At 46.8% G+C, this 27,207-nt stretch overlaps 7 protein-coding genes across 13 annotated transcripts; 4 read left to right on the forward strand and 3 right to left on the reverse strand.

Annotated features, from left to right (window-relative positions):
- Window positions 1-931: 931 nt before the first annotated feature.
- On the forward strand, window positions 932-3,774 carry LOC108026849 (N-alpha-acetyltransferase 35, NatC auxiliary subunit homolog). The gene is made up of 6 exons (XM_017098027.3): window positions 932-1,110; window positions 1,189-1,561; window positions 1,618-2,185; window positions 2,247-2,428; window positions 2,483-3,520; window positions 3,580-3,774. The coding sequence occupies exons 1-6, from the start codon at window positions 1,100-1,102 to the stop codon at window positions 3,718-3,720; spliced, it is 2,313 nt and encodes a 770-aa protein (XP_016953516.1). The 5' UTR covers window positions 932-1,099; the 3' UTR covers window positions 3,721-3,774.
- LOC108026850 (programmed cell death protein 2) lies at window positions 3,732-4,979 on the reverse strand. Its single transcript, XM_017098029.2, has 3 exons — window positions 4,666-4,979; window positions 4,524-4,608; window positions 3,732-4,466 (listed from the first exon to the last, which is right to left on the reverse strand). The coding sequence occupies exons 1-3, from the start codon at window positions 4,932-4,934 to the stop codon at window positions 3,777-3,779; spliced, it is 1,044 nt and encodes a 347-aa protein (XP_016953518.1). The 5' UTR covers window positions 4,935-4,979; the 3' UTR covers window positions 3,732-3,776.
- Window positions 4,980-5,466: 487 nt separating this feature from the next.
- Window positions 5,467-12,349, forward strand: LOC108026826 (protein tamozhennic). Of its 2 annotated transcripts, none has more exons than XM_017097996.2 (5): window positions 5,467-6,000; window positions 9,096-9,257; window positions 9,314-9,513; window positions 9,577-10,848; window positions 10,918-12,349. In XM_017097996.2, the coding sequence occupies exons 2-5, from the start codon at window positions 9,134-9,136 to the stop codon at window positions 11,716-11,718; spliced, it is 2,397 nt and encodes a 798-aa protein (XP_016953485.1). In that variant the 5' UTR covers window positions 5,467-6,000; window positions 9,096-9,133; the 3' UTR covers window positions 11,719-12,349. The 2 variants fall into 2 exon arrangements, with proteins under 2 accessions (XP_016953485.1, XP_016953486.1); XM_017097997.3 differs by lacking the exon at window positions 5,467-6,000 and adding an exon at window positions 7,343-7,482.
- Window positions 12,350-12,909: 560 nt separating this feature from the next.
- On the forward strand, window positions 12,910-14,079 carry LOC108026860 (antigen 5 like allergen Cul n 1-like). 2 transcript variants are annotated; one of them, XM_017098044.3, is made up of 4 exons: window positions 12,910-13,504; window positions 13,561-13,665; window positions 13,718-13,877; window positions 13,935-14,079. In XM_017098044.3, exons 1-4 carry the CDS (start codon window positions 12,957-12,959, stop codon window positions 13,947-13,949), a joined length of 828 nt encoding a protein of 275 aa, XP_016953533.1. In that variant the 5' UTR covers window positions 12,910-12,956; the 3' UTR covers window positions 13,950-14,079. The 2 variants fall into 2 exon arrangements, with proteins under 2 accessions (XP_016953533.1, XP_016953534.1); XM_017098045.3 differs by having other exon boundaries at window positions 13,938-14,075.
- On the forward strand, window positions 13,957-16,326 carry LOC108026861 (antigen 5 like allergen Cul n 1-like). Of its 4 annotated transcripts, XM_017098042.3 has the most exons (5): window positions 14,877-15,033; window positions 15,084-15,754; window positions 15,808-15,906; window positions 15,968-16,127; window positions 16,184-16,326. In XM_017098042.3, exons 2-5 carry the CDS (start codon window positions 15,216-15,218, stop codon window positions 16,199-16,201), a joined length of 816 nt encoding a protein of 271 aa, XP_016953531.1. In that variant the 5' UTR covers window positions 14,877-15,033; window positions 15,084-15,215; the 3' UTR covers window positions 16,202-16,326. The 4 variants fall into 4 exon arrangements, with proteins under 4 accessions (XP_016953536.1, XP_016953535.1, XP_016953531.1 ...); XM_017098047.3 differs by lacking the exons at window positions 15,808-15,906; window positions 15,968-16,127; window positions 16,184-16,326 and adding exons at window positions 13,957-14,642; window positions 14,691-14,804 and having other exon boundaries at window positions 15,084-15,243; XM_017098046.2 differs by lacking the exons at window positions 15,808-15,906; window positions 15,968-16,127; window positions 16,184-16,326 and adding exons at window positions 13,962-14,642; window positions 14,700-14,804 and having other exon boundaries at window positions 15,084-15,243.
- LOC108026858 (uncharacterized) lies at window positions 16,212-24,808 on the reverse strand. 2 transcript variants are annotated; one of them, XM_017098039.3, is made up of 7 exons: window positions 24,627-24,808; window positions 20,467-20,488; window positions 19,792-20,153; window positions 18,979-19,088; window positions 18,090-18,711; window positions 17,683-17,978; window positions 16,212-17,621 (listed from the first exon to the last, which is right to left on the reverse strand). In XM_017098039.3, exons 3-7 carry the CDS (start codon window positions 20,045-20,047, stop codon window positions 17,529-17,531), a joined length of 1,377 nt encoding a protein of 458 aa, XP_016953528.1. In that variant the 5' UTR covers window positions 20,048-20,153; window positions 20,467-20,488; window positions 24,627-24,808; the 3' UTR covers window positions 16,212-17,528. The 2 variants fall into 2 exon arrangements, with proteins under 2 accessions (XP_016953528.1, XP_050743080.1); XM_050887123.1 differs by having other exon boundaries at window positions 17,683-18,011.
- Window positions 24,809-26,210: 1,402 nt separating this feature from the next.
- Window positions 26,211-27,028, reverse strand: LOC108026583 (uncharacterized). The gene is made up of 2 exons (XM_017097538.1): window positions 26,945-27,028; window positions 26,211-26,888 (listed from the first exon to the last, which is right to left on the reverse strand). Exons 1-2 carry the CDS (start codon window positions 26,993-26,995, stop codon window positions 26,388-26,390), a joined length of 552 nt encoding a protein of 183 aa, XP_016953027.1. The 5' UTR covers window positions 26,996-27,028; the 3' UTR covers window positions 26,211-26,387.
- Window positions 27,029-27,207: the final 179 nt, after the last annotated feature.

Here is a 27,207-nt window from a genome sequence, read left to right on the forward strand (position 1 = left end):
TTATAATATAATACAAATGCAATAAAAAATATTGTGCCTTGAAACTATCCTTCTTAACATTTTAAGGATATTTCGTTATATTAAAAAAAAAAGTTTGGTAAAGAAATACCAAATTTATATAGGTTACCATGAGAATTGAGTAGAACGCCACTGTAAAGAGAGATTGGGGCGCCGCGGAAGAGCGCGATAACGATTGGGGGAGAGCGAAAGAGGGGCCTCCCATGCATCCCCCGAGTTCTTTTTCCACTCGCTATTTGGATACTTGTAACACTCGGGTGGGTGGACAACCCCAAAATCCGTGGGGCTGGCGTTAAGGTACTCGTAATTCCGAGTGGAACTGAGGAGTGAAAGCGTGAGCGAGCTTTTCCGCTTCCGATAGCAGCGGTCACAAATGCTGCTGATAAGATAGTCGACGGCTCCGGCTCAAGGCATTTTTTGTTTTAGTAGTCTTATCAAGCAAACAAACGATCCGTATTTCATCAACCGCCGAACTGTTCTGCTCAATTCGGATTGTCGTGTGGCTCTGAAAAACGCTTTCTTGCACTTTCAGTCATTTTGTTATGTTAATGAGACGGCCGCCAGTCCAATGAACTACGCTTTTCCTGTTTATGTCCATTTTCCCCTGACTCAGCGTTTGAACTTTGTTGCATTTGTAACGCCTCGTCGCTGTTTGGAATAGCAGTAATTCGAAACACTAACAGTCGTAATAAAAACATGGTGAGGAAAAGAAATCATGGATATTTTTACATTGTCTATTAATTTTAACTTGTTTGATATTAGTTTTTGAAATTGTATTTTTCAAATTTATTCTAATCCTTTGAAATCTGCGGAAAAACCGTTAGAAAGTTCAAAACCACTTCAACGGTTGATGGATTGTCTGAGGTGGGTGTCTCCGCTAGCCAGGAGGTGTAATCGATAAGACAACGACGAATCGCTCGACATCGTTATCGAAAGTTACATATGTTTTCATTTTACATATTTATTCCTTTAAAAAAACTTTTATAAATAAAAGTTGTGGCAAATCGAGCCACAGGTTGATCGCCTGTACATATAGAAGATATAGACCCCGACTTTGTCGCGCAGGGAACAACCGAGCACCATGAACGGAAGGTGAGCCAAAGACCACCGGCAAAACCCCTAGATGTCTACATACATATAGAGCTCAACCATCTATTTATGTATCCACAGCAGCGTTGCGGAGCCACCGGATTTCCAGGCGGCCACTGCAGCCGCGGCGGCAGCTGCTCGGGCCAGCAGCTCGGAGCAGGACGAGTGGAGCGTGGGCGAGTGCGGGTTCCTGGACCCGGAGGTGCAGCGCACCATGCGGAGTGGCAGTGCCGCCGAGGACATCACCCAGTACCCTATGCACGGCTGGGTGGACGTCACCAAGGAGTTCCACGACGCCTGTGCGGAGCTTCAGCCCGGTGAACTGGCCCAGGACATGCTCTTCGGTCTGTTTGAGGCCATGTCGGCCATTGAGATCATGGATCCCAAAATGGACGTGGGCATGGGCTTCGACAAGCAGGATCTGCCGCCGCCTTCCTTCGAGGCAGCCATTGCAGTGAGGTTTTCCTCCATTATCTCCAGTTAAACCCTCTAATATCCGACTCTTTCCAGACGGGCGCCATTAAACTGGACGATCTCACGCCTTCCGAACTGATTGGCATCTATGATGCCTTGTTTTCCTGCCTCGTGTCTTGGCTGGAGGGCAACTCCATGGACCAGGTGCTTTTCACCTGCCTCTATCTGCATGCTCCCTCGCAGATCAAGGACAAGGCGTTGCGCGTCTTCTGCACTGCCGTGCGCAATCTCATCGTGATCATAAAGAACATCATTGCCGTGGCCGCCGTCAACGAGGAGGAGGATTTCCAGCTGTACGGGAACTCTGCTCTTCTAGCCGCGGAGAAGGCACAACCTGCGGCTGTTTACAGCTCACTGAAGGATGTGGAGGACGAGCTAATACGCAAGTGCAAGAAGCTACCGGCCACGGAGGATTGGATGGCCGTGGTTCATCGGCTGCGCTTCATGCGCCACCTTTTCCAAGTCATCTACCATGTGGAGCAGATGGCCAGCAACGACACCGTCGATGAAAAGGTTGACATCTATAAAATCCTGCTTGTGGCTTCTGAGATGCTGCCGGGCATAAGAAACACCCTGGATCGGGGCACCCAACCCGAGAATGGCTGTAAGTGGTCACAAATAACATCCATCTGTATATTCCTATCATTCTCTTTATTGTGACTCAGCTGAAGCACCCAATCCCATGGGTTTCTCACCACGCATCCACGACCGCAGCCAACCTCCCGCTTTTCCGCGCAGCATTAAGATTAGGGATCGTCCGGCAAGCTATCAGTTCCTGGAGGAAATGATCTCGCGCTTCAAGTATGCCTGCAAAGTCATAAAGTACAAGGATTATTATTCTGCGCTGGTGGGTGAGATTATGATTAGAAATAAAGCAAATTGTAATTCAATTCCTTTACAGAACTTCTTCATCGAGTACAGCAAAAAGTCAGGTCAGTGCATCCTGTCCAGAAGCGTGTTGCAGACCCTATTCAGCGCCAATATGCGGATAGCACATGGAAAGCTTCCTATGAAGCAGTTCCTGCGCCATTCGGTGCAGACCTTCAACTCGCCGCCAGTACTGAATGCCAAGAATCCAGTGGCCGCCGACCCCAAGGTGCAGCAGCATCTGGAGAACTTCTTTCGCTACTGCATCAACATGAACACGTTCACGCAGTTTATACGTATCTGTGGCTTCAATCGCGCCAGGCAACGTGATAAACTGGCTCGACTGATAGAGAACTTTGACACCATCCAAGTGGATGCAGCGCGGCTGGATTCGCTGATGAACCAAATGGCCAACGAGCGGGCCATGGAGGGAAACGAACCAATGGCCACCGCCCTGAAGCACAGCACCCACTTCTCCACCTGGGTGCTGTACAACTGCTTTCGTGCAATGCTGATCTTCCTGATGTCCGGCTTCGAACTGGAACTCTATGCTGTGCATGAGTTTCTCTACATCTACTGGTACCCCTACGAGTTCCTTATTGGCTTCCTTGTCTCTGCCTTGACACGCACGGACAACATCCTGCTGGCCCAGGAGGAGTACGCCGAGCACCAAAGTAAGATTCAGTCAGGCGGTGGCAGCGCGGGCAAGAACCGAAAGGCGGCCAAGCCCAAAAAGAACAAAAAGCAACAGCGACCCTACCGCGCCGAAATTGTCTTCTACCACGCATTACTCAGCCTGTGCGGTGGAATGTACAAGGCCATGGGCGCCTTGACCAAAGACGGACGTGTGCGGCTGCCGCTGTCCAAGTTTGACAACGAGGAGATCCGCTACAATCGCCGCTTCCTGCCCTTTGCCACGCTCACCAGTCCTCCTCCCGTCTCGTACGCAGAGTTCAAGAACATCCGGGAGCACATGATGCGACCAAGCGTCGAGGAGCTGTACACTTATGCGGCTAAGCACTTTGACCAGGCGCGCAATGTCCTGGAGAGCATTCAGAATCCCGATCAGGAGGTAAGTATTAAAATTTGAATCCTATGATCACGTTTTAAGGTAAATTTTGCTTCTTTTAGATGTTGGACCTACTACAAATCGCTCGAACCAATTTCGTGGTGATGAATGTGCTGGCCCGCGGTCACCAGAAGGAATTGAAGCGCCAGCCAGAGTTTGACTTCTCCAAACATAGCTACTTCCCCATCATTAAGCTGAAGTAGACGTTCATGTGTTCCGTATTTGACAAGAATAAAATTTATATGTATGCATTTTTATGTCAACTCTGTTCCTCAGCCGCAATGTCCTGCTTGATGAGCAGCTCCTCCACGTAGCCCTCGATGGGGCAGCTCCTGGCACAAGTGTACACCGACAGTACGCCCCAGTCCAGGTTTTCGTCCTCGAGTAGCGTCAGTGTTTGCGGCATGATTTGGAACTCGAACTGGCGGGCTCCTCCACAAACGGTGCAGTTGGGCAGCTCCTTTAGTTGATCCTCCACCGTGGTGGCGACGTTGGTGATCCACAGAGGCTGACCACCCCGTTTATAGCGCACAATCTGATCGGGCTCGGCGGCGGTTTGTTTTTTGAACTGACGGAAGGTCTTGTCATTGGCAGCCGTATCGCTTCCAAAGTACTTGTCCATCTCTGCCTCGGAAACATTGACCAAGTCTCCCGTCTTACCACTGGCCTCCAGCTCCTGAAACTCGGCCAAGCGAGCCGCGTCGTCTTTGTCATCCTCGCCGGGTTCTATGGGATTGCTGTCCATCACAATCTCGAACTCTGGGAAGACTATTTGAGGCAGAGGTTCAGCAGTGGATCCTTCCGATGCTCCGCAGTTTGGCTTGTGCTGTGGCCAGTGGGCCCGCTGGTGCTCCGAGGAGCAGTAGTGGATAGCTTTGCATTTGCTGCAGGCGTGGGGAGCATGGCACCCGCAGGCGGCGCACAACTTCTTCAGGCTGGGAACGGAGGGCTAAAATAATATACTAGGAGTAAAAAGGAGCCTAATGATTGTGGATGCCGTTCCTACCAAGGGATCTCCCACGTCGCTTGGCTCTTCCTCATCGAAGAACTTGTTTTTCCGCGGCAACTGCGACCTCAGTACTGTGAAATTCCTGCAAGTGTGGGTAAATTGTAATCTTTTATCGAAAACCTTTGCTGGAGAGGATTACCCTGCACTTTGGGCCACCTGACAGTCGGGATTCCTGCAGAGGAACACATAGATCGAGCGGTGGAAGTTGAACTCTTCCTCAAAGGGGGCGTAAAGCTGGGCCAGGAAGGATTTGGGAGCCTGGCACTTGCTGCACTGCATCTGCGACGTGGACGGCAGCAACTCCAGTTCCAGCCAGGCTGGCTGGCCACCCAACTTGCTGGGAAAGTAACGGTTACTCAGCCAGGCGGAATCGTCGCTTTTTTCCGCGAATCCCAAGTCAATCTCCATTTTTCAAGAAAAAAACAGAAGAAAATGTGTTCGGTAAGACCGTAGCTGTACCGCCAGAATATGCCAACCTAAAAAAATACCAAATTGAAAAAACCCGCTGGTTTTTAAGGGGAATCACACGATTCGGTTTTTTGGGCAGAGTTTGGGACTTTCTTTAATTTTATTTACGTACAAATATTTTACTGTATACTGTATTATTTTAATGTGTTGTTTTTAATTTGGTTTTAATAATTAAAATAGCAGAATAATCTTTTAGACATTGGCAATTTTTTGACAAGAATTTTAATTGCCTTAAATAAAATTGAATTCCAACAAGGGAAATGTGTAATTTTATAATATTAAATTATAAGTTTTTACAACATAAAAGTGCATGGGCTCAAAAATCCTATGTAGCTGGCCGCACAGTACGAAAGGAGAACCCTTTTACTACGCCTCTGAAAACAAAGCTTAGTAAAGACGGTATTTTTGGTATTTTCTCCGAACACTTTGGTCACGGTTTCCGAGATTTTCGGAACTTCAGTATGCGGTTACCTCTCACAGTTAAAAGTTTAGTTCTGCGAACTGACTTAATTCGTATTTTATTTACCATTGTGATTGTGATAAACGCGTGCGAAAAACAAAGACTTTCCAATTACCTGCGAGCACAAACGGTTCTCGAGCGAAAGTGCGAGTGGCATAAATCCAGCGGAAAACGGGCTTTCCATTTGATTTGATTTGATTGTGAAAGCGCAGCAAGATTTGTCAACGCAAACAAGCAAGAAGAAGAGCTCGCGGACAGCGTAATATTTGTTAATAATAATAGCAGCGAGCAGAGAGCAACAACAACATTGCGGAAGCAGAATCTTCGACTTATCGCGTAGCCCGTTTCCGTCGGAGGGCTAAAAATAAAAGCCACCCACGCTCCCCGCCCCTAAACGCGCCACCCACACCCCGCCCACCGTCCACCCACACCCACGCACAATTTTGGAGAGGTGAACTTGTGTTGACTTTTCCAGCGCGCGGACTTTTCCGGGAGGAAAATGCAAAAATGAGTGTTCGAGCAGCCAGCAGACAACTGGGAATTTGCGTAAGTTTAAAGCGGATACTTCCTGGTCTCGGATTACAGGGTATCAGTGTTGGTTGATGGGAGAGTGAACCCAAAAGGGTTATTCTTCCTTCCTGAAACGAACGTGTTCACTTTCACCAGATGTTGGATGAACAGTTGAACAAGTAGGCACAGTGAAGCACTTTGTTCATTCTACAGGCAGTGCACTGAAGGAAAAGTGTGTACTGTCCATCAGTAATTAATGATGTGCGTAAGAAATAAACTTGAATAATACTTAACATGTTCAACTATAAGTTACTTATTAAAGTTCAAGAGACAGTTGCATGCTCTGGTCGAGTATCTTTACCAGGTATCCCCTCTTCGAAACGCCATAGCTTGGCTAACTTTCCGCCTGCCAAAGAGCCGGGTGAGCTTTTATTTGCTAAATTTAGTGCCGCATTGCTGAAAATAAGAATGGGAGCACCCTGCCATCGGGTGCCGGTAGGCAGACGCATATACGTATAATCGCCCATGGTGACCAGTATGCGTATGTACATATAAAGCGTTCATCTTTCGCCAGGGCAGATGACTCGACGCGGCGATTGGAAACTGTTGCATGGGCTGTCCTGCCCAATCGATGCCTTCGGAGCCCAGCCTCAGTGCACACTTTGGCTGGGAGTCCTGCCTAAATCAATAAACGCTTCAAATCCCTGCCATATTGCGTCCATTGTAATGTCAGCACACATTCTCGGCCCAATCCAAAGGCATTCTCGCTCGGCTGCAGGCATTTATGTGTCCACTCTGCGGATTCGACCGACAGGGCGGGCAATAAATATTGAAAATTCAATTACCCGTCATCCAGGCAGCCGAAATACCATGAAATTATTATAACCAGAGTGCGAATACTCGTGTACACATAAGCGTATGCCTCTGCATGGCTCTCGGTTACTTAAAGTAAATAAATAAACACATCTACTGACCACATTTTCACTCAATCTGTCGAGTTGGCAAAGCTTATTACTCGCCTCGCATGCAGGCTATTGATTTTAATTCGCCCCGTAATCATCTTGCCTTATTTGGCCACTGAATTTATGTTTTTCCCATGAAAGCCGACTTTCTGTGGCCCCGCTTTTCCCTTTCCCTTCGCTTTCCCCAAGCTGCCAACAATGTGTGCGAGCAAATGGGTATTTCAGCGCTGGAAAGCATTAATTAAAATGCACTGGAGTGGGGCAGCTATCAGTTGCATGGATAGTTTATCGATTTCGAGGGGCCTTTGCTATTTAAGGGAATAGTTCCGAGGAACCCTTCAAGATCCTGACTCACTTCCTGAATAATTTCCGGTTTTCCTCAGCTTGACCAGTACAAAAGTTGTGCCCCTAGCAACTTCACAGTAAATTGTCAGTTTGTCAAGTGTGAAAATTAAGTTAGGAGCATACCATTTCCATAACTAAATCAAATTGTAAAGTGTGTTAGGTTCGGCCCTTACTTAAAAAAGCTTGTTTTCCAACCGGAACTCCTTCATTTGTACGTATTTCAACAAAAGACAGGGGTTCTTATTTTGTTATTCCCTGGATATAGTGTATCTGGAAGTAACTCTTAACAGTTTAAGTTGTTCTGGTGTTTCTTCTGCTCCCCTTCGCACGCCCATTCACACCCCGACTTGCCCAGTGCTCTTTACTTCCTCTTCGCTATTTACCCAGTCGGCAGTACTCGCAATTACATTGTTTTTCTTCGCCCGCTTTGCCCCTCGTTCGCATTCTGATTGGAGCGCCGACCGCCAAGTGAGTCACTTCCCAAGGTTATTCAACGTAGCTCTCTCTCCGAGGTTCCCAAGTTCTCCATTTCTCCCGACTGGTAGGTATATGTGTATCGAATGCCAAAGGCCAACGGACGATCTTTGGCTCACACGATAGCCGATATCAGTATCCAGATACCCAGTCAAGTGGCTCTGCTCTTTTTGAGTTTGTGCGAGAGATACATCGGCTTCATCGAGGGGCTTCTGGGTTCTATAGAGCATTTGTGGGCTTTCTTTCGGGTCAGCGAGCAGGTAATCCCCACTCCGAGGGAGTCACGAGTTAACCGTCGCTTCGGTCAAGATAATCTGCCGATTAAAGCTTAATATGTAGATAAGGGTGAATGCTTAAAGCACTTCAAAGGTGAATCATTACCTGTTTTCACCTTATCTGCAATTAGCATTCGTTGTGCTCTAAAATATCTCTCAGTTTAAGTAGGCAATGGCCGTCATACATATGTATATGGAAATCTTCCAAAACGTAACTTACGTATTTATATATAATCTGAAAAACAAACAGATTGTGAGCGAGTGCCTATTTTGTCTCTATCATTTCGTCGCACAAAAGAAAAGCTATCTTTTGTCTATCCTGAGATTATTTCCAAATGCTTTAACCTTATAGATAAGATAAGACTCAAGACATTAACTTCTCATTAAAACATTAAACTTCTATTTTTTGCTCTATATTAATAATAGACTAATATATTTTGACATTTTAATCTGACCTAACTTCAAAACAGACTATAATGTTACAAAAATATACAGATAATGTTACAGGAATAGCCATCCCAACAAAAAGAACGGCCTGCTTTTACGTATTTCAAATTCGGGGGAACCCCCTATAAAGCAGTTTCCCCAGAATGTCTCCCTGGCAATGACTCAGCTTCCACAACTATTCCACATGTGGAGTTGTTGCTGATACTACTGTTCTGACTAAAGCAACCGCAGGCATAGGTGCGCATTCCGGTGAGCTTTTTGTTGTCAACTGTTTCTGTTGTCGAGGGGTGACTACTGGTTAGGTGCTCCGCTGGCTGGGAGGAAACTGATAGGGACTACGGGAATGCCACTATCGATGACGGGCCACAATGGCAACCCATTGTTTGCTCTTATCTGGCCAGTTATTGTTACTCCACTTGCGAACATAGTTGTTTATCCATTTATTTATTTTGTGCATGGTTCCACTGGGTGCGTCAAGCGGGGAAAGATGTGATTCTGGTGATTCATGCCAGACAAGTGCATTCTCATCCTCAGCCTCATCCCCTTGGTAGAAAATCAATAGCCCCAGCGAGGGCTCAAGGCTCTCGAGATGTTTGCCGTAGTGTAACCTTGCTGCTTTGTTTTGCAGGAACCGGAGGCGCCTTGAATGAGAGTCCTTAGCCCGACATGTCAGATTTCGTGCCGCGCGACCTCCTCCCCGATTTGTGGGAGGAGATACTCCGGCGCCACTGGTTGTTCCTCGAGATGGAGGACAGCATGCAGAAGCTCGAGGAACGCAAGCAGCTGGAGGGTGAGTTGGTCACGTGATCCCTATTTTTGCTGTAACTAATCCATTCCCATTCACAGGCTGCCTAAAGGAGTTTCTGTGCGTGGTGCAGCACGATCGCAAGTTCTTCCTCCCGGAAACCGGGCATGTCCTGCGGCGATCCGTGCGCGAGCTGCCCGACTTTTCGGCCCAGAACGCCCTCGTTGCCTTCGAGACCATCAGCCAGTATGCCAACAACCTGTTCACAAAACCCTGGCGGAAGGAGTATCGCACTCTCAAGGTGGATACCCTGTGATCCAATGTTATTCAACACCTAACTAATCCACGAAACCTTTTATTGCAGACCTATTCGGGATGCTTCCAGCACAACATCCAACCCCGCCTGCTGGACGCCGAGCAGCTCTTCCTGGCCATGGGCTATCGCAGGGTTTCCGATGACACCTTCGTCCTAGAGGGTCCCATCTGCCCGGACCAGGTGACGAATGTTTCGCGCGACGCCATGGCCGCCTACGTGGAGTGCCAGATCATGAAGCACATCTACGCCGGGGTGGCTGCGGCGGGATACACCTGCACTTGGAAGGACATACTGCAGTATCGCGAGCGAATTGTTGGCGGCACTTCGAGGACCATCAAGGAGATGGTCAGCCAGTTGAGTGAGAAACGGATGCGCAAGGATCAGCCGCCGGCTGTGCAGGAGAATACCTACAGCAATGTGGCGACAGTTGCGCCATCCAATTGCGTTCTCCATGGCAGCAACCAGGCTCATCATACCAGCAGCACCGGCAGTTGCGCCCTGCACCCGAATGGGATAAACGAGGGGGTAAAGTATATGCCACCGTATCCAGCGCTACCGCCGCAGCAGCCGCATCTTCCGAGTCCGCTGATGACGCATTCTCGCAGCTTGGAGCACTACCAGGAGCCGCACGCTCTTCTGCCGCATCGGCACTCCTTCGACCAGCAGGTCCAGCAGCAGTGTCAGCTGCCTCACGTCTACGAGGCGCCCTACGATTGCCTGGATGGCCTGAGCATGGGCAGCACGGCCTCCTACGCGGCTGTGGCTGGGGCCTATAATGCTCCGGGAAACCGCTATCCGCTGCCGTTCAACATCTCCAGCCACCTGAATGCACCTTATACCGCACCCGCCGATGTGTACGGAAGTGGTGACCACCCCAATTTGTACGCCACTTTGGAAAAAACTGGCCCGGCTCATAGTTGCGATTTCCATCGGCGTCAGCCGAGTACTTCTGCAGCTGCTGCCGCCGCTTTGGCAGCCATGCAGCATCGGCAGAGCACCTATCCGCCCGACCACCATCTGATCGACTTTGACGAGCGGGCGCATCTCACCCAGCACGATTTTGGGACGCATGACTACGATCCGCAGTACGCCGAATTGAGGGGCCAGGTGCAGCCAAGTATGCGCTCCAATCCGGCTGCAATGTATGCCACATACGGGGGCTACGATCTGCCCACCACGTTGCCTCAAGCGCCACCGCCAACGGCCCAGGACATGTACATCTACGCTCGACCGGTGCCCAAGAGCAGCCGGATGCGAGCCCTGGCCGAGGCAGGGGGCATAAACCCGACTGACAAGCATCCGCGATCAGCGGAAAAGCAGGTGAGTTCAAAAGAGTTTTTCTTTGAATCGAAAAGATTTCTTACTTTTGTTACCTTATCCTTAACGCAGAATACCATGGACAATAATCGCAAGATGCACAAGGAATTGAAAGAACGGGGTAGTCGAACGGCTCCTGCGAAGAGATCGGGCAACGAACGTGATATACCCACCACCATTTCCGACATGAACAGCTACGATTCGGCCAGCCTGGATGGCTTTGGGACCCTGGACAGCGCGTCGCCACCTCTGATGCCCAAGGTTCAGGAGGGTGTAGGCAGTTTCGAGTCTTGGAACTATGTATTTAAGAACCTTGAGCGTTCGGGCTACACCAAGGACTTGGGCGACCGCGAGGACTTGCTCGTTCAGAGCCTGGACCTCGACTCGCTGGCCATATCGAATGGCGGAGCGGCTGCTCCTCCGGCGGAAAAGAGGCGCGAGGCCACAAAACCCACGAATGGCGAGAAGGCACGCACGCTGGAGAAGAAATCAGGGACTAGTCGACGCGAGGCCAAGGTGGTGCAGGCCCCAGCGCCAAGTCCACTGCCCAATAGTAGCAGTGCCGGCGTGAAGAAGGTCAAGTCCGCTTTAAAGACGGCCGTCGTGGACAATCGGGGAACAGGATCGCGGCATCGCACGGGAGCTGTGCCCAAACAACCGCCGGCCGTGTCCCCGCAGCTGATTGTGACCAGTCCGAACGAGTGGAGCTGCAGCTTCTGCACCTTCCTCAATCCGGACACCAAGCGCATCTGCGAGATGTGCTGCCGCAGCAAGGACTTCAATCTGGAGGCCGCCTCGGCAGCTTCCTCCTCGGCTGCTGCAGCTGCAGCATCGGCGGCCAGTGTGTCGCACGCATCGTCGACCTGCGTCTAGGATGCAGTTCCCGTGCATCTGAACCCCTCGTTAGTGATACAAACAGTGTATAGCTTGATATATTTTTTATACGACCAATGTAAGCCTGTGCGCGTGTCTCCAAGATCTAGTCTCGTAGTCGTCGTACGATGGCAGGCAACCCTTTGCTGTCCGGATCCGTACTCCTTGGATCAGAACGGATGGCGCTGTACATACGAAGTATTCTAATTAGTTACCCCTACTTGTAAACACACGCTTTAATTAGTTTTAGATTGTTTCCCCATTGTTAAGGGCGCTTCTGTTTCAAATTACGTGCCTCCCTGTATAAGTCATCTATATATATATACAACACATATAGACATTTATATATATTTGTACGTGTGCATGCGACGCGGAAAGCGAGAGAGTGAAATTTGAACTTGGAAATTTTCTAGGAGATCAACTGATAATTATATACCTTATACTAATAGTTGCATTCACAATACGTATTTCCGACAGTACATCAGAGTACATAGCTGTTCTATACCGAAACTTGCATAGATAATACACACCTATAGCCGTAACATAAGCGATTTCAATTCGAGGAACAGAGCTAAGCGCAATGCAAACATAAATAAATCGAACAGAACTGGTACGGGTTGTAAACTTGAAATTTTTGATTCAGATTTTATCGGAAAGGAGTCGCAGGAACCGCATTTCCTCGCCTCATCCAAGGCTCATGGACAGCCGAAGAGTAAACCACGTCATCCCACCCACCCAAGCTATGTGGCACTTCCCAAAGCTGATTTGTTTGTTGAAATGTTATTATTGATTACCTGTTGATAGCATCCCCGTAGATTTGAAAAGCTCTCGAGATATTTTTATAAAGAATCGAAACCACGTACCTATTGCGCTATGTTGAATAGTTTATTATATATTTTGTTTTCGTACCTCTTAGCTTCGAGTCCCAAACACCTTTCTGTATATGCCATTGCAAGCAAAATGAAAGAGGAAATACCTAGAGTCTAGAACGATTATGAATTGAAAGAATCATTGAAATTAAACTTCACTAAAGCCATTTAGGCACTACCTTCGCTCAAACCGTTTTATTACATAACTTTGCATACTATTACCGAATGAATTTAGTGGCAGCTCTTCCTAAAAAGAATCCCTAACGAAAAAATAAATACAATTTTGACAAATACATGCCTAGTTTGAATGGAAGGGGTTTCCTATCACTTATACTTCACCCAAAATACGCTTAAAATTTAATTAGGTTTATGATCAACATGGCCTTAAACTTGGTGCTAGCCGTGCTACTGCTACTGCCCCTTACTTTTGGCTACAACTACTGCAACAACAGAACCCACTTGTGCGATCTACGCAAACTGAAGCACTTTATGTGCCGGCTGGAGGAGTTTCCTGCCTTCGGAACTGCCAAGTTTCATGCCATCGTTCCGGACACCGGCGTGGTGAGGAGGGAAACATTGGGCGTGATAAACACCTTCCGGAACACGTTCGCCAGCGGGGATCTCACGACGAGGGACAACAAGTCGTTTCCGGCCGCCAAGCGGATGCGCAGACTCAACTGGGACGAGGAGCTGGCGTACCTGGCACGCACCCACTCCGCCACCGTCTCCTTCAAGCACTCCGAGTGCCGGTGCACCCTGCGATTCCCGTGGGTGGGCGAGGTCATGTCGCTGTTGGCCCCTCAGGAGTCCAAGCCAACTATCCTCCATGTTTTGAAAAAGTTGTTGACTCCGATGTTTGAGGAGTATAAGGATGTCGAGGATCCCGAGGGCCTCCTCGTTGCTTACGACCCCATAAGGTGAGGTACTTTACGACTTGGTATCCCAAACCTAAGATAACCCTGAGTTGGTGCAGGGACTTCCCCGTCAGTCACTTCACCCTCTTCGCCAGCGATCGAGTGTCCCGAGTGGGGTGTGGCATTGCCGTGGGTACCGACTGCAATGTGGGCCGTAAAGTCGGGTAAGCTGGTGATCTCACTGCGCGGTCTTAGTTCCTGACTGTGCTCCTCCAGCTTCTGCCACTTCCTGACCTGCCACTTCGACTTCAACAACGTGGCGAATTCGTATGTCTATAAGGCCGGAAAACCTGCCAGTGGCTGCAATGACTGGAACACGGTCGGCAGCCACAAGTACTCGCACTTGTGCGCCAACCCCGGCGGTCTTTTACCAACGGTGAGGGTTTTTGGTGTTTGAGTATCATTAGCTAATTGTAACCCATTAACTGTCCAGAAGGTCGACGACTAAGGAGATCAGCAAGCGGGTCCTAATATTTTCCTTAACTTCTACATCTTTAAATCCTCATCATAAGCATTATCAAGGATCCCAGGTCATTTACTTTTACATCAGAACCCACCCAAGCGACCAGATATTCCACACACAAATTACAAGTAAAATGAATTCCGGTCTAGTTCTACCATTGGTACTGCTGTTGCCCTTGGCTTCCGGCTACAACTACTGCAACAATCAGACCCATAGGTGCATCGAGCGCAAAATGGTGCACTTCATGTGCCGCCTGCACAAGTTTGCTCCCCTGGGCAGCACTACCCGGTACTATGACATGGTTCCGGACACCCCGAAACTGCAATCAAAGATACTGTCCATACTAAACCACTTCAGGGACCGATTTGCGGGCGGCGCCTTGAGGACGAGTGAGAACAGGACCTTCGAGAGGGCCAAGCGGATGCGCCTGCTCATTTGGGACAGCGAACTGGGCTACATGGCTCGCGCCCACGCTGCCACCATATCCTTTCTGCACTCCGAGTGCCGGTCCACCAAGCGATTCCCCTATGTGGGCGAGGTCATGGCCATGATGGTCCCGAAGGCCAAGCCCAAGCTCAGCATTGGTTATGTGCTGGAAAGGATGTTCGAAAAGGTGTTCGACGAGCACCTGCGGGTTCCGGACCCGGAGGCCCTTCTTGAGGCCTTCCACCCCGTCAGGTGAGCTCGGTTCGCGCAGATTGCAGGGCTTTGGATAATCCCAGCAAGATCCCGCAGAGACTTCAACTGCGCGCACTTCCTTAACGTCATCAGCGATCGAACCTCCCGCGTGGGTTGTGGTCTGGCCGTGGCCACCAACTGCCGCCACGGGTCAGCAGCCAAGTGAGTAGTGCCCACACATTTTTGAAGATGTTCTTAAAGATTCCATCCTCATCGATCCCGGCGCTCCTTCAGCTTTTGCCACTTTCTGACATGCCACTTCGACTTCAACAACTTGAACGGAACCTATATCTATAAGGCCGGAGAGCCCGGCTCTTGTGGCGACTGGCGCACTGCGAGGAGCAATAAGTACCCCAACCTGTGCACAAACAACGGAGACCTCTTTCCTATGGTAAATATGGGTTCTTTCAATACCTTCACTTCAGCCTATATGCTCCGCAGGACCACGGCGACTAGGCCTTACGATTACTATACATTCGTACCTTTATTCCTTTATATGGACTTTTTCGAAATCAGTCAGCAGTTCATTTACTTTCATATCAGGCGAAACACACTCTTAAATTCGTAGTTAAGATGATCCCCAGACTTCTATTACCACTCATGTTGCTGTTGACGCTGGCTTCCGGCTACAACTACTGCAACAACAAGACCCACAGGTGTGTCATGCAGAACATGGAGCACTTCATGTGCCGGCTGAAGAAGTTTCCTGCCTACGGAGGCCAGGCCAAGTTGCACGACATCGTGCCGGACACGAAAAATTTTGAGGAAATAGTGCTGGATCTGCTGAACGGTCTGCGGAACCTGTTTGCGAGCGGAAAGCTGAAAACGAGAAGGAACAAACGCTTTGCGAAGGCCCGGCGGATGCGCAAGCTCATCTGGGACAAGGAGCTGGCGTACCTGGCCCGCAACCATGCGTCCACGATGTCCTTCATGCGCACGGAGTGCCGCTCCACCCGGAGGTTCCCCTACGTGGGTGAGATCCCTGCTGTGGTGGTCCCGAGGAAGAAGCTCAGTGTAAAGCAGATATGTAGAAGAGCGTTTCAAAGGATGTTCGACGAGTATCTGAATGTTACGGACCCAGAGGCGCTGCTCCATGCCTTCGACGCCGTCAGGTGAGTCCCAGTCAGCTTGACAGTACTCCGACCTTGAGATATGCCTGAGATAGGGACTACTACGTGGGCCACTTCACCATCATCATCGCCGACCGAGCCTCGCGTGTGGGATGTGGCGTGGCCGTGGGCTCCAACTGCCTGCCGACTTCCCAGTGAGTTATGTGGTTTCCCTATAGACGAGCTCTCATCCCGGATCCTCGGCTGATCCCACAGGTTCTGTTACTTCGTGACCTGCTACTTCGACTTCAACAACCTGCAGGGCTCGTTTGTGTACAAGGCGGGTGACCCCGTCTCATCCTGCGACGACTGGGGCGTGCATGGCAGCGATAAGTACTCCTTCCTGTGCAAGAACAATGGCCAGATCTACCACCACGTAAGTTGGAGATTTGCCCCCTTAAGTATCGCGACATTCACCCTTTGCCTCCCCAGGACCACGGCCGGTGGTAGTAAAAGCCCATTTGTGAGGTGTTAATATATTCGTACATTTATATATTTTGGTATGCTCTCGCCTAAGTGCTCTGAAGCACAAGGCCCAAAAGCTAGAGCCCCAAATACAATCCTTACAATTCCTACGATCCGTTTCGAATTAATTGCCAGGCTGATGCGAGTTTGTGCTCTCTCTTACACAGTTACTTGGAAAATGTCCTGGGTTCGATTCCGCGATTTGCTACTCATTTTACTTGTAATTTTCTACTTCCATCTAACAGCTAACAGACTTAGTCGGTTTTGCTTCGCTATCGTTCGTGTATTTACGTTTTGTTTTGCAATTTTCAAGATACAATCGAGTGGATTTGTCGAGTGAAACCAGCTTCATCGTCGGAAATCATCTTTAGCAAACACGTAAAGCAAATATTGAACATTTAACGAGGCCAAACAAGGACCATACTAACCTCAGACTAGTTTTGCATATTCGTTTGTTCGAGTGAGTAGGGTTCGTATCGTCAATTCGATGAAGTTAACTTAGTTTTCCCAGAACCTCTATCGATTTGGGTCTAAAACGGGCACAAAAGTGCCGACATGCTTATTCTACGCTTTGCTGATGTGGATAACATTGACTAGTAGCGTTGCCTACGCGGGTCTTCCGGCTCTACGAGTACTTTCGCCTGGAACTCTCCAATGTGTTTTGAAAACGCTTAGAGTTCGATTTGAAGATGCACTGGAATGCCGCTCGTCTCACCCTTGACCTTCTCTGGGGTCGTGTTCGATCCACTAAACATCTTCTGTACATTTAGAAAAATACATATAAACATTGGGGGCTAAGCAGCTGGGGAATTCTTATGAAGAAGTCGGGGTGACAAGCTCAAAGGTTGGGCAAAAAAAGTTTAAGAGTCTTTCGAATGGGATATATAAGTTCCAAATATTCACCGATAAAGCGGTTAGAGAACACACTCAAGGATATTTAGATGTTCATCTGCAAGGTGGGTTATTACCTATCAATTAATTTCGTAGTTTCTTCGCCTCCATTCCGATTCCCCCAAGACCTATGGCTAACACCAAAAATATATATTTACCGCCTGATTCGCTGGTAGTTTCCCCACTTTTAAAGCCCCTAAAGCGGCTGGCCAAATGGCACTCCATAAATGTTCCCCTCCTCGGTTCCCGAATCCCGATTCCCTCTTTAATAACATATATCAGTGCAGCATTACCCTAGAATAATGTGCAAACATTCAGTGCTAGTTACGTGAAATGACGCTTCCCTCAAAACATGTACAATGCGGATAAATAATTGTAGTTGTTCAGCAAATCCTTGGGGAGTCCTGCGGATGTCGTCCCCCTACAAAATGTTGCACCCAGATCCGTGCATCACCTCGCTGATGAACATGGGCGTGCCTGCGCCCAGCCCGCCATCCGTCTTCTGGTGTTCGTTCTGCAAGATTTGGGAAAGGCTTTCAGATCTGGTACGGGTATTTCCCCATTGATCGTCTCACATCGTCGTAGTCGCAGTCGAAGTAGTGGCTCTGGCACTCCATGCAGCGACAGCTCTCCGACATCTTGCAGGTGATTCCCCACTGCTTCGCCAGGTCCTTGTAGATCTCCTTGCTCGTCTTGTTGCTCATCATCTCCGGCGTCAGCAGGCTGGTGTGGCAGTTGGGCTGCTGGCCCATTTGGTTCTGCCGCCTGCCACTCCGCCCGCTGCGGGAGGCAGTCGATCCGGAGGCGGAGCCCGTGCAGCAGGCCTCCTGGCACAACTGACCCGATCCGGATCCCGAACTCGCGTTCCCACCTGGCGTGGGAATTAGGTATGTAGAATAAGTTTCTAACAAAATAGGTTATAAGAAGCCCTTTTCGAAAACTTCATTAAAATAAAATGCCTCCCGGCAGATTCAGGTCTTACCTTCATTGTAGTTGGCATAGCCGCCGCGATTCAGGAGAGGATCGTAAAAATTGTGGCCCCCTCCAGATGAGGCCGCCGCCTGGCTGCTGGTGCTGGCGCCATCCCCGTCGAAGGTCGCCTCGGGGCCAGCACCCTCGCCACAGGCTCGCTCATCCCTGCACTGGGCACACTGATCGTCCTGGCACTGGCCGCACTCATCCTCATCCAATGCTGCTCCTGCTCCACCTCCTGCATACTGATCCGCCGAACGGCGCGACGGAGTGCCCGCCATCTCCGTCTCCAGCAGGAACTCGTTGATGCTCAGCTGCTCCTCGTTGTCGCTCCGCAGTTCCAGTTCGGTGACGCCCTCGAAGACCTGCTCCCCGTCGTTGTTGTTGTTCGTGTTCTGGATATGGATGCTGCTGTGGCTAGTGGCGCCGTTGTTGTTCAGGTTCTGCCTGCAGTCCGGGTCATTGCAGAATTCTCCGGCGCCAGCTGCTCCATTCCCGGCCAGCTGCTCCAAGGCGGCACTCAGCTGGGCGGCGCTGTGCCGCGAGCTGTTCGCCGAGCTGCGCCGGCTGTTCTGATTCGGAGTGGCGCTGTCCAGGGACAACTGTCGCTGGTGCTGGGACAACCGAGTGTTCTGGAAGAGGAGTGGTGATGGAACATGACTTATTTTCCTAGTTTAGGCAGGAGTAAATGGTAATATATTCAGCTTAAAGTCTGTCCAAATGAAAAATAAAATAATACAGGACTATAAATTTCGTCAATCTTTTTCTTAAAAACCATTGAAGATTTAGCCGAAAGTTCGGATTATTTATATAGATATGGATAAAACAGAAAACAATCATAAAAGGGTATTTTGATTTTTTCGGTAGAGGTAGAACCTCGAGGTCCCTGCTGGACTCACCTCTTCTAGCACATGCTCGTAGGAGGGCGGTGGGGTGGTGGGCACGGTATCCCCATCCGCATCCGTCAAAGATTCGTTGATGCACGGATTGCGGCTCTGGTTCAGATATCCTGCAATGAGCCACAAGTTCAGCACTACATGTTTCTCAACATCGGTGTTACGAATTCACAATCATTCCTATTTAACTCCGGCTTCATTTAGGAGATTTGGAAGAGGAGGTTGGTGCAGCAGCAGTGGAAAGTTTCGTGCGTGAGGTACAATTTATTGGAAAAGTATAAAACCGTAACTACTTTGTTACCCAGTCGAGTCTGTGCTCAGCATGCAGTGTACTACACAGAAAAATAGATGCCAATAGCTTGTAAATATCATAAGGGACTATCTCTTTTAAGATTTTCAACTAAAAACGTATGTGTTTATGGTATTACTCTAGACATCTTCTGGTTGGTATAACCATAATCTATATTACGAATTTAAAGTGCACCCAAGTGCTTACCACTCTTCCTGATTTTAAATCAGTTAGGAGACTATATAATATATAAAGTAGATGGTTACAAAGACCGGGCTTAAATTCTAGGCTAAACTTAAAGAGTTCCTCGGAAGTATCAATAGTTTTCCTTTCCTCTGTTTCATGAAAAAATGCTCCTTATAGATAACATAAGATTAGAAAAAATTGTATGCAGACGCCTATTTTAACTATTTTAGACTGCATTATGAGTAATAATCGCCAACTTTTAATGGTACCCCACTTAGAGGACCCACTTGGGACCCGCGTTTGTTCCCTGAGTGTAGGATGCTACTGTGTCCAGGCCTTACCCATTCGCATGGTGTTGCTGGTGGTGGGCGGCAGGAGCAGCTTGCGCTCGCTGCTCAGCTGGCCGAGGCTGCTGGAGTCGGCGAGATCGAGGCTGGAGCTGCTGCTGGCCTCCACCGCCTCCTGGAGGGGCTGCGGATGCGGCTGCTGCTGGCTCTGGCCGCCCAGGAGCGCCTCGTTCACCTGCGGGTCGGGATCGTGCTCCTGCGAGGTGCTCCGCGAACTGCCCATCCGGAACTTGAGCTTGAAGGGCGCCATGGCCGTCGTCTCGGGGTCCGCCTGCTCCTCCTTGGCCGCTGGCCTATGGTTACCTTTCTACTGCGATGGGTTCTCTATTCGAACGGGCATTGGATGTTGCGGCAGACTTGACAACATCGAAAATTACGGAGAAAGGTATAGAAATTACGGAAAATACGGAAGTGGAGCGAGTGAGAGAGACAGCGAGGGAGAGAGAGGAGGGGATAGGCACAGATTTACAATACGGATCTATATCGGAGGCGGTGACTGATTACGAGCAGAGAGTAAAAACACAGATTTTCCATCGAATTTACATTACGCCAATATTAATTGATTTGGTTCAATGAGCACGTTGGTGCCCAGCTCTTCTCGCTTTTTGATTAGTGGCATGCAACGGTATGGTTTAGCTTAATTAAAGTGCAGCCTGTGGCGCAATTTACCTGGTTGTCCGAAAGCAGAGACCTGTAATTGGATAATGGCAAAATTGTGCTGTGAGTGACAAAATTTCCTGAGATATATAGTTAGTCGAAGTATTATACATCTGTCGATGTCATATTTAATGGTACGTGTGTTCCAAAAAATAATAATAACCGAATGGGTCATTTTTAAATACCAATTATAGACCAATGTATGCTTTCCAAATAATTCCAATTCCTAATTTTACCACATGTTATTTCCCACAAAGAGCTCACAATGGGGCGCTTGCACCCACACACCTGAGCTTTTAATAGTTTGGATGCGGTGAAAATTTGGGTAGACGCCCGCCCGCCCCCTTGTCATTACTATGCAGATTGCTCCAAAACCCACTTTCGCAGGCCCATCCAAAAGATACGAGCTGCACAAAGTCTATCTTGGGCGCGCAGGCACACCATTATTATGCTTATTGCGCCGAGGAGCTCATTAAGTCTTGGATGCAGGCGTCCTTGAAGGATGTGCATGTGCCCTGCCCCATGTGGGTGCATGCATCCCAATTAGGCCAGGGGTGCTTCGTCTATTTGCATACCGATAACCATCAACTTCTGATTGAAAACCCATCGCCGAACAGGTGAAAAGCTGGCTCCACATAACTCAGCAAACATTCAACGTGGCATATTTGCCGACAATAAACTGCCGATTGGCGGTGTTGACTCGGTAAGCAGAATCATACGGAACTGCTGATTGGATGCTCGCAAGTCCCCAGTCCCCAACCCGAAGACTCATCAGCCCGCAGTTCTAACAATGGCAGGGAACCTCCAGGCAGCCAGACCCCAATCCCCATTCCTCAAAGTCATCCGCATACGAAGCATTCTGTGTGCGAATTGTTCTTGCTGGGGAATTGTTTGATTTGTGGGTCGGGCGAAAAGGTTCTTGTGTTTCGGAACTGACTACATATGTGCGTACTCCGCTTATGCTATTAGGTCAATCATGTGAAAACTAAGTCTAAAAATTTGTATTCGCTTGAAGAGGGTATTATAATTTCAGTCAAAAGTTTGCAACGCAGTGAAGGAGATATGTCCGACCCCATTAAGTATACAAATTCTTGATCAGCATCACTAGACGATCTAGTTATGTCCGTCTGTCTACCTGTCCGTCCGTCTGTCCGTTCGTCTGTCCGTCTGTTTCTACGCAAACTAGTCTCATTTATCGGGCTGAATCTTTTCAAAAAGTCTTCTTTCCTTTGTAGGTAGTATATAAGTCGGAACCAGCCGCATCGGGAAACTATATTTTATTGCATATAACCTCATACGCTTGAATATACAACTTTTTAATTAGTTCCTAATTTCGAATTTAATTTGTTCAAAACCGGACGACTATATCATATAGTTGCCATAGGATCGATCGAAAAAATGGTGGGAAAATAATATGAAACAAATTATAGCTTCGGTGTTTTTTGAAACCTTATCTTATAATATTGGGAATATCCTATTTTGTATTTTTAAGAATTTAAAATTTAATTAAATAAAAATCGGACGGCACTAACATATAGCGGTTTTAATATCATTGCAGCTATCAACAATCCTTACTCACATTCCTTATTTCATACAACTTCAAAGGTAGACAAGTTAACTTTCTTGTTAATTTTAATTTATGTTTATATACAAGCGCTTATAAGCTCTGACAAGAAATATATATTGAAAGGTTTCACTTTGACTGAAAAGAAGATTTTCCTCGCAAATATACACAACATTTAAGGTTAAACCAAAGATAAGAAAGGTGTCTAAAAACATGCTGTGAACAAACACATCGTCTTTCATAATGATCCATCAGTTGCATCATACTCCACAATATATATATAATGTCGTTGCCTGCTTTTAGGCATTACTAATAGAGTTTTCAAAAACAAAGTTATTTCTTTTGCTCTACTGTGAAAGTCTCACAACCCATAACGAAATCTTTAAGCACATGATAAATCGTTTTAAACAAAAAGGTTTAGCCATCATAAAATATTTTAATATAATTAGATACAAAATGGCATGGAACTTTGTAGAGCTTATTTGGACTGAAACAAGAGAGATTCCTCTGAAAAGTACCCAAAATTAAATTAAGAAGAGAGTGAAATCCTTTAAAATGGTGTCCAACAGCAAGCGGTGGCAAAACATTCGCCTTTCATAATGATTTATCACGATGCATAGTACTTCCGACTTAAAAATACATATTTGCATACTTTTAGGCATAAATAAAAGTGAAATTTAAAATAATTTTTTAAAACTCTACTCAAAGTGGTTGGTATATGCTGCTACGACTTGAACGCCAACTAAGGCAGGTGCCCTTCGACAGGCGGTCATGGCAGCAACAGTTGGCTTTGAGTGGGGGCCACCGCCTTCTCGGATGCATATGCATTTCCGAGAAAAGGATTATGAATTGTTCATGAGTCGCGGGACATTGGTGGTGTGGGGCGAGCGCAGGCGTGCTTTGATATGAAAGCCAGCTTAATCTTTAATCGAAACTTTTGACTTTGAGCAATGGCAGAGCGCATTTGACATTCTCATTAATTTCACAGCAGACAGCCTGCGAGGTGCGGGAGTCGCCCCATAGTTTTACGGTCCGGACAGTTGGCTACGTGGTTGTGTCATCCTGCAGTAAATTGTTTTCCCTGCTCCTGTCGTAAACAGGGGCATTAAAAACTTGACTTGACTTGACTTCGCTTGGCCGTGTGGTTGAGGTTGCAGCTCATCCCAGTTGGACTCGATACCTGGGCCATTTTCGGCCAGTGCCGTATATAAATAGTGGACTGACCCAGATGCTTAATCGAGACTCTGCCATTGTTGCATCCCGCTGGCAGGACCGGAATGGGATCGGAATCAGAACAAGAGTCACCAGCAGAGGTCCTGTCAGTCGCCAGCGAGCAAGTGCAGCCTGTTTGCATTGCAACTGACGCCAGCAAGGTCACTTCTTATCCCGGGCTTAGCCTCCCGCCACTTTCTGGATAATGGTTACGATATTTAAATGTCCTTTTTCGCCACACCCCCTCCAAAGGGCAGCTCACTCTGATTAAAACGCTACCCACTTCGTGACCATCAGCATAAAAATACACTGAGGAAAAACACTATAGTCTGGGCAGAAAAAAATGCAGTACTCATAAAATTGAAGGAAAAGTACTGAAGGAAAAGTACTAGTCTGCATATTAAGAGGATATAATAGGTTTTTTTCAGTATGGCTGAAACCACCTTTTGAAATCAAACTGTAGGCCTTCTTTTCTAAAAACATATTATAGCATACTTTTTTACACCTTATAAATGAAAATTCGTCTTAGATATTTAAGAAACTACTTTTTCGATCGTTTTCTGCAATTAGTCTTTAAGGTGTCGAAAAGTATGCTTTAAAAACTAAGTATAGTCTTTAAAAATAATTTATAGGAATACGTCTTTGGAAAAATATTACAGCATACTTTTAGACACATTTATGAATGTTTTTAAAACCTTTGCGAATTCTTGGTACCTACCGTTTTTTTTTAATCGCTTTTATTTCATATTTGTGAGTCTCAAGTTTTTCTCCCTGCCGCAAAGTCGAATTGCTGGCCATAAAATCAGTCGGAGAGTGAGCTCTTTGCCATTATCGAGAAGCGTTTGCCGCGAAATGAATATTTTAGCTGCGTTTTTTACGCTCAAGTGCTTGTTGAAGTGCTTTGTGGATTTTTGGGCCACTGGGTGCGGCACAATTACACAAATTGGATATTAATTGGCTGCTCCCGGTTCGACTGCAGCTCGACCTGCTCCTGCCCGATCCCGCCGACACTCGTGCCGCAATTAGTGGACATCGAAGGGCGCCCAGGTAAACAAATACGAGCTGGGGGTGAGGTGAATTGATAAGGGGGGTGTCGTGTCCTTCGCCCCGGGATATCGATATCGAGGTGGTGGCGAGGCGATGATGGAATGCCTGGCCGGGAACATGGCATCATCGCCATAAGGACAGATGTGCTGTGGCACTGGAAAGCTGATACCTAATTGAGCAAACAGCTTGGGGCTTCAACTCGCACTGGGTGGGTCAGTCGCAGCTTGTTTTTCCCCATTATTCGCGTTTTTCCTTTGTGTCCAGGCCGTTATGAAAAATCGAAAACACAGGCGACCAGGCGACTTTGCAGCCTTGGAGCGCCGAAAAGCAAAGGATAGGGGAGTCTCACCTGATGACGGGGATTTACAGTCGGATCGGATGAGGATTAGGTGGCGCCCTGGCCGAGGACTTCTGGTTATTCCCGATTTCGTTGCAGCTCAGACGAGAATCACCTTGCCTCATTGCGTGTCGGGGAGATGATACGTTTTGGGCTTTGTTTGGAACTCACAATAATCCACTGCGCCTTCTGATTGCCACAGACTGCGGAAAGCTGTCCGAAGGACCAAGCTTTTATTGTCCTGCGGAAGGCGGTGCGAGCTTTTTGGGAGCACGGAGCACGCAGCTTTCGAAAGATCTGCGCCTGCGCGCACAACCTTCCGGCATTTGGAGTCCACTGTTTTGCTTCGCCCGGACCATCCTTGCTCCCTCTGCTTTGGCCCCAAATTCGCGTGAAAGCACACGGATGATAGCCCTCATGCGTTCAAGCCCCCTTTCTAGAACACCCATCCCAAAGAACTGCGGCAAAAATACCGAATCGGGGATTATTTAAACTAGTCTTAGGAGACAAATAGCTCTCCATTTTGTTAAAAATATAGGGCTTTTTTAAGTTTTTCCTAGGGTAATTTCAATATAATTTTAACTTTTTTAAAAGACTCAGCTTAATTATTTTCTACTATAACTCTTGAACTACTTATAGAAAGACTAATAATACAAAAATAAATGGTAGTATGATGTCCTCGTCAACAATGAAACATTTTTTTTGGACGAACAATTATTTCTTATACAATTATTGGATTAAATGATTCGAAATTTGAAATCCCAAGAAATCGGATTTTCACTCCCCACTGATTTCAGTATATTGAAATGCCTAATCGTTGTGCTATATAAATAAATATAATCATCCATGATATTGATATATATTCGCTAAAAACCACTAAAATTAATTGGATTCTTATAGATAATTAAGTGTAAGAAAAAAGACTATATTTTTGTATAACTACCATATCTATAATCATTTTATATATTTTGGTATTTTTTAGCAATTTACTAATAAACATAACATACATCGCCTTATTTTACACTTAATTTAAAACTTCTCTACTTCAGTTCACAAGAATTGAATATAAAACACTAGAGCTGTATTTAAATTGTATAACTACCATATTTATAATCATTTTATATATTTTGGTATTTTTTAGCAATTTACTAATAAACATAACATACATCGCCTTATTTTACACTTAATTTAAAACTTCTCTACTTCAGTTCACAAGAATTGAATATAAAACACTAGAGCTGTATTTAAATTCATGGAAATGCATAACTCAAGCGATTATTTTGCGTATTAAAATTTTCGGAAGTTTGTAAAGAAATTAATACATATAAAACAAAAGCACCTCTTAACAAGGTGAAAATCTAGTGACGACGGCATCTAAAGCAAGCGATATTTTCTGATATACTATTCTGATATACAATCTACTAAAAAATAACTTTTCCTTATTTTTCATTCAGCATGTTGCCATTTAATATGCTTTGGTTTAGATGTACGATTTTGATTAAGTAAGTAAACAACTAAGAAACTGCTACCGTCTTAGATTTTTACCTTGTTAATAGGAAGTTTTGTTTGATTGACAAATAAGCAGAAGTGAGAAAGTTTTGCTTGCTAAAAAGGAAATAAGAAAATGTATTTATTTAGTAGATCATTATGCGATATTTTCCTCTCAATAGTTGATATCAGAGCTTTTGTTTGCTGTAAGTGCGATCGTCACTTGGTTTATACATCGTTCAGTGATGTTTTTGTTTGATTGACAAGAAAAATAACTGAGAAAGCTTAATAAGTATAATAATTTGTTCTCTTTGGACGTATCGGGGCTGCTTGTAAGACAATTTTGCCGCCCGGTGTTCCGTATTTATGTAAGACCGTAACATCAACAGTGTAGGTGCCATATAGCCCCCAAAATGGAAGATCCCACTTAGAAGAGTCCAGCACGATGTCTTTGACCCAGTACTTTCCTTTTGGCAAGGGGCACACACTCCCATCCTTAAAGTCCAGGTTAGTATTCTCGCCCGTCCTGAGCATAGTTTTGATGTAAGGATTAAAGTATTTCTTGATAGCGTCGCAGATGGGCATATCTATGAATGCCGGAAAGTTCACAAAATGTCCGTGATTTTCCTTGAAGCCCACCAACACGCGTTCTTCATTTGACAGGTCCTTCAGAATTGTAACATTACCCGAAATATATTCCGGGTTATAGCCATATGTGTGCAGGTTAGTGGAGAACAAATTTTCAGGCTGATTTTGTACATTCCCAAACTCAGCTTGTTCAGCACCCTGGTTTAGTAACATAAGACTATAGAATGATATTAAAAGTACTGCACGTAACTTACCGTAAAAACCGCAAGGCTAACCAACGTTAAACTTAGTAGATTCCTCCTCATTTTGGGTGTACACGGCTTAACTTCTATCGTCTGTTCTGTGGAGATAATGGGCAGCTATATATATATATAGTACTTAGTATACCCTTTGAGCTGATTCAAGCTAGTGCTCTTGCATAATACACCTAATTCGAGTTATGAGAACTACTTTAAAACTCATGGCAATGCATAAATTAGCCGAAGGTGTGTTCCGTGGTCTTGAATAAATGTAATAT

This window comes from Drosophila biarmipes, chromosome 2R (genome assembly GCF_025231255.1).
Source record: "Drosophila biarmipes strain raj3 chromosome 2R, RU_DBia_V1.1, whole genome shotgun sequence".
Taxonomy (NCBI): domain Eukaryota; kingdom Metazoa; phylum Arthropoda; class Insecta; order Diptera; family Drosophilidae; genus Drosophila; species Drosophila biarmipes.

Excerpts from the sequence above, each read along its gene's own strand:
- LOC108026849 (XM_017098027.3), top strand. Across the intron at positions 2,429-2,482 it reads AGGATTATTATTCTGCGCTG|AACTTCTTCATCGAGTACAG; the intron begins GTGGGTGAGATT and ends ATTCCTTTACAG. Across the intron at positions 3,521-3,579 it reads TTCAGAATCCCGATCAGGAG|ATGTTGGACCTACTACAAAT; the intron begins GTAAGTATTAAA and ends TGCTTCTTTTAG.
- LOC108026850 (XM_017098029.2), bottom strand. The coding sequence starts at position 4,934 with ATGGAGATTGACTTGGGATTCGCGGAAAAAAGCGACGATTCCGCCTGG. Across the intron at positions 4,609-4,665 it reads CAGGTGGCCCAAAGTGCAGG|GAATTTCACAGTACTGAGGT; the intron begins GTAATCCTCTCC and ends CCACACTTGCAG. Across the intron at positions 4,467-4,523 it reads GCGACGTGGGAGATCCCTTG|CCCTCCGTTCCCAGCCTGAA; the intron begins GTAGGAACGGCA and ends ATATTATTTTAG.
- LOC108026826 (XM_017097996.2), top strand. The coding sequence starts at position 9,134 with ATGTCAGATTTCGTGCCGCGCGACCTCCTCCCCGATTTGTGGGAGGAG. Across the intron at positions 9,514-9,576 it reads AGGAGTATCGCACTCTCAAG|ACCTATTCGGGATGCTTCCA; the intron begins GTGGATACCCTG and ends CTTTTATTGCAG. Across the intron at positions 10,849-10,917 it reads CGCGATCAGCGGAAAAGCAG|AATACCATGGACAATAATCG; the intron begins GTGAGTTCAAAA and ends TCCTTAACGCAG.
- LOC108026860 (XM_017098044.3), top strand. The coding sequence starts at position 12,957 with ATGATCAACATGGCCTTAAACTTGGTGCTAGCCGTGCTACTGCTACTG. Across the intron at positions 13,505-13,560 it reads GTTGCTTACGACCCCATAAG|GGACTTCCCCGTCAGTCACT; the intron begins GTGAGGTACTTT and ends GAGTTGGTGCAG. Across the intron at positions 13,666-13,717 it reads AATGTGGGCCGTAAAGTCGG|CTTCTGCCACTTCCTGACCT; the intron begins GTAAGCTGGTGA and ends GTGCTCCTCCAG.
- LOC108026861 (XM_017098047.3), top strand. The coding sequence starts at position 14,098 with ATGAATTCCGGTCTAGTTCTACCATTGGTACTGCTGTTGCCCTTGGCT. Across the intron at positions 14,643-14,690 it reads GAGGCCTTCCACCCCGTCAG|ATCCCGCAGAGACTTCAACT; the intron begins GTGAGCTCGGTT and ends AATCCCAGCAAG. Across the intron at positions 14,805-14,876 it reads CGCCACGGGTCAGCAGCCAA|CTTTTGCCACTTTCTGACAT; the intron begins GTGAGTAGTGCC and ends GCGCTCCTTCAG.
- LOC108026858 (XM_050887123.1), bottom strand. The coding sequence starts at position 20,047 with ATGGCGCCCTTCAAGCTCAAGTTCCGGATGGGCAGTTCGCGGAGCACC. Across the intron at positions 18,012-18,089 it reads CTATGCCAACTACAATGAAG|AAACTTATTCTACATACCTA; the intron begins GTAAGACCTGAA and ends CTATTTTGTTAG. Across the intron at positions 17,622-17,682 it reads TCGACTGCGACTACGACGAT|AACGAACACCAGAAGACGGA; the intron begins GTGAGACGATCA and ends CAAATCTTGCAG.
- LOC108026583 (XM_017097538.1), bottom strand. The coding sequence starts at position 26,995 with ATGAGGAGGAATCTACTAAGTTTAACGTTGGTTAGCCTTGCGGTTTTT. Across the intron at positions 26,889-26,944 it reads TTAGCCTTGCGGTTTTTACG|GGTGCTGAACAAGCTGAGTT; the intron begins GTAAGTTACGTG and ends TTACTAAACCAG.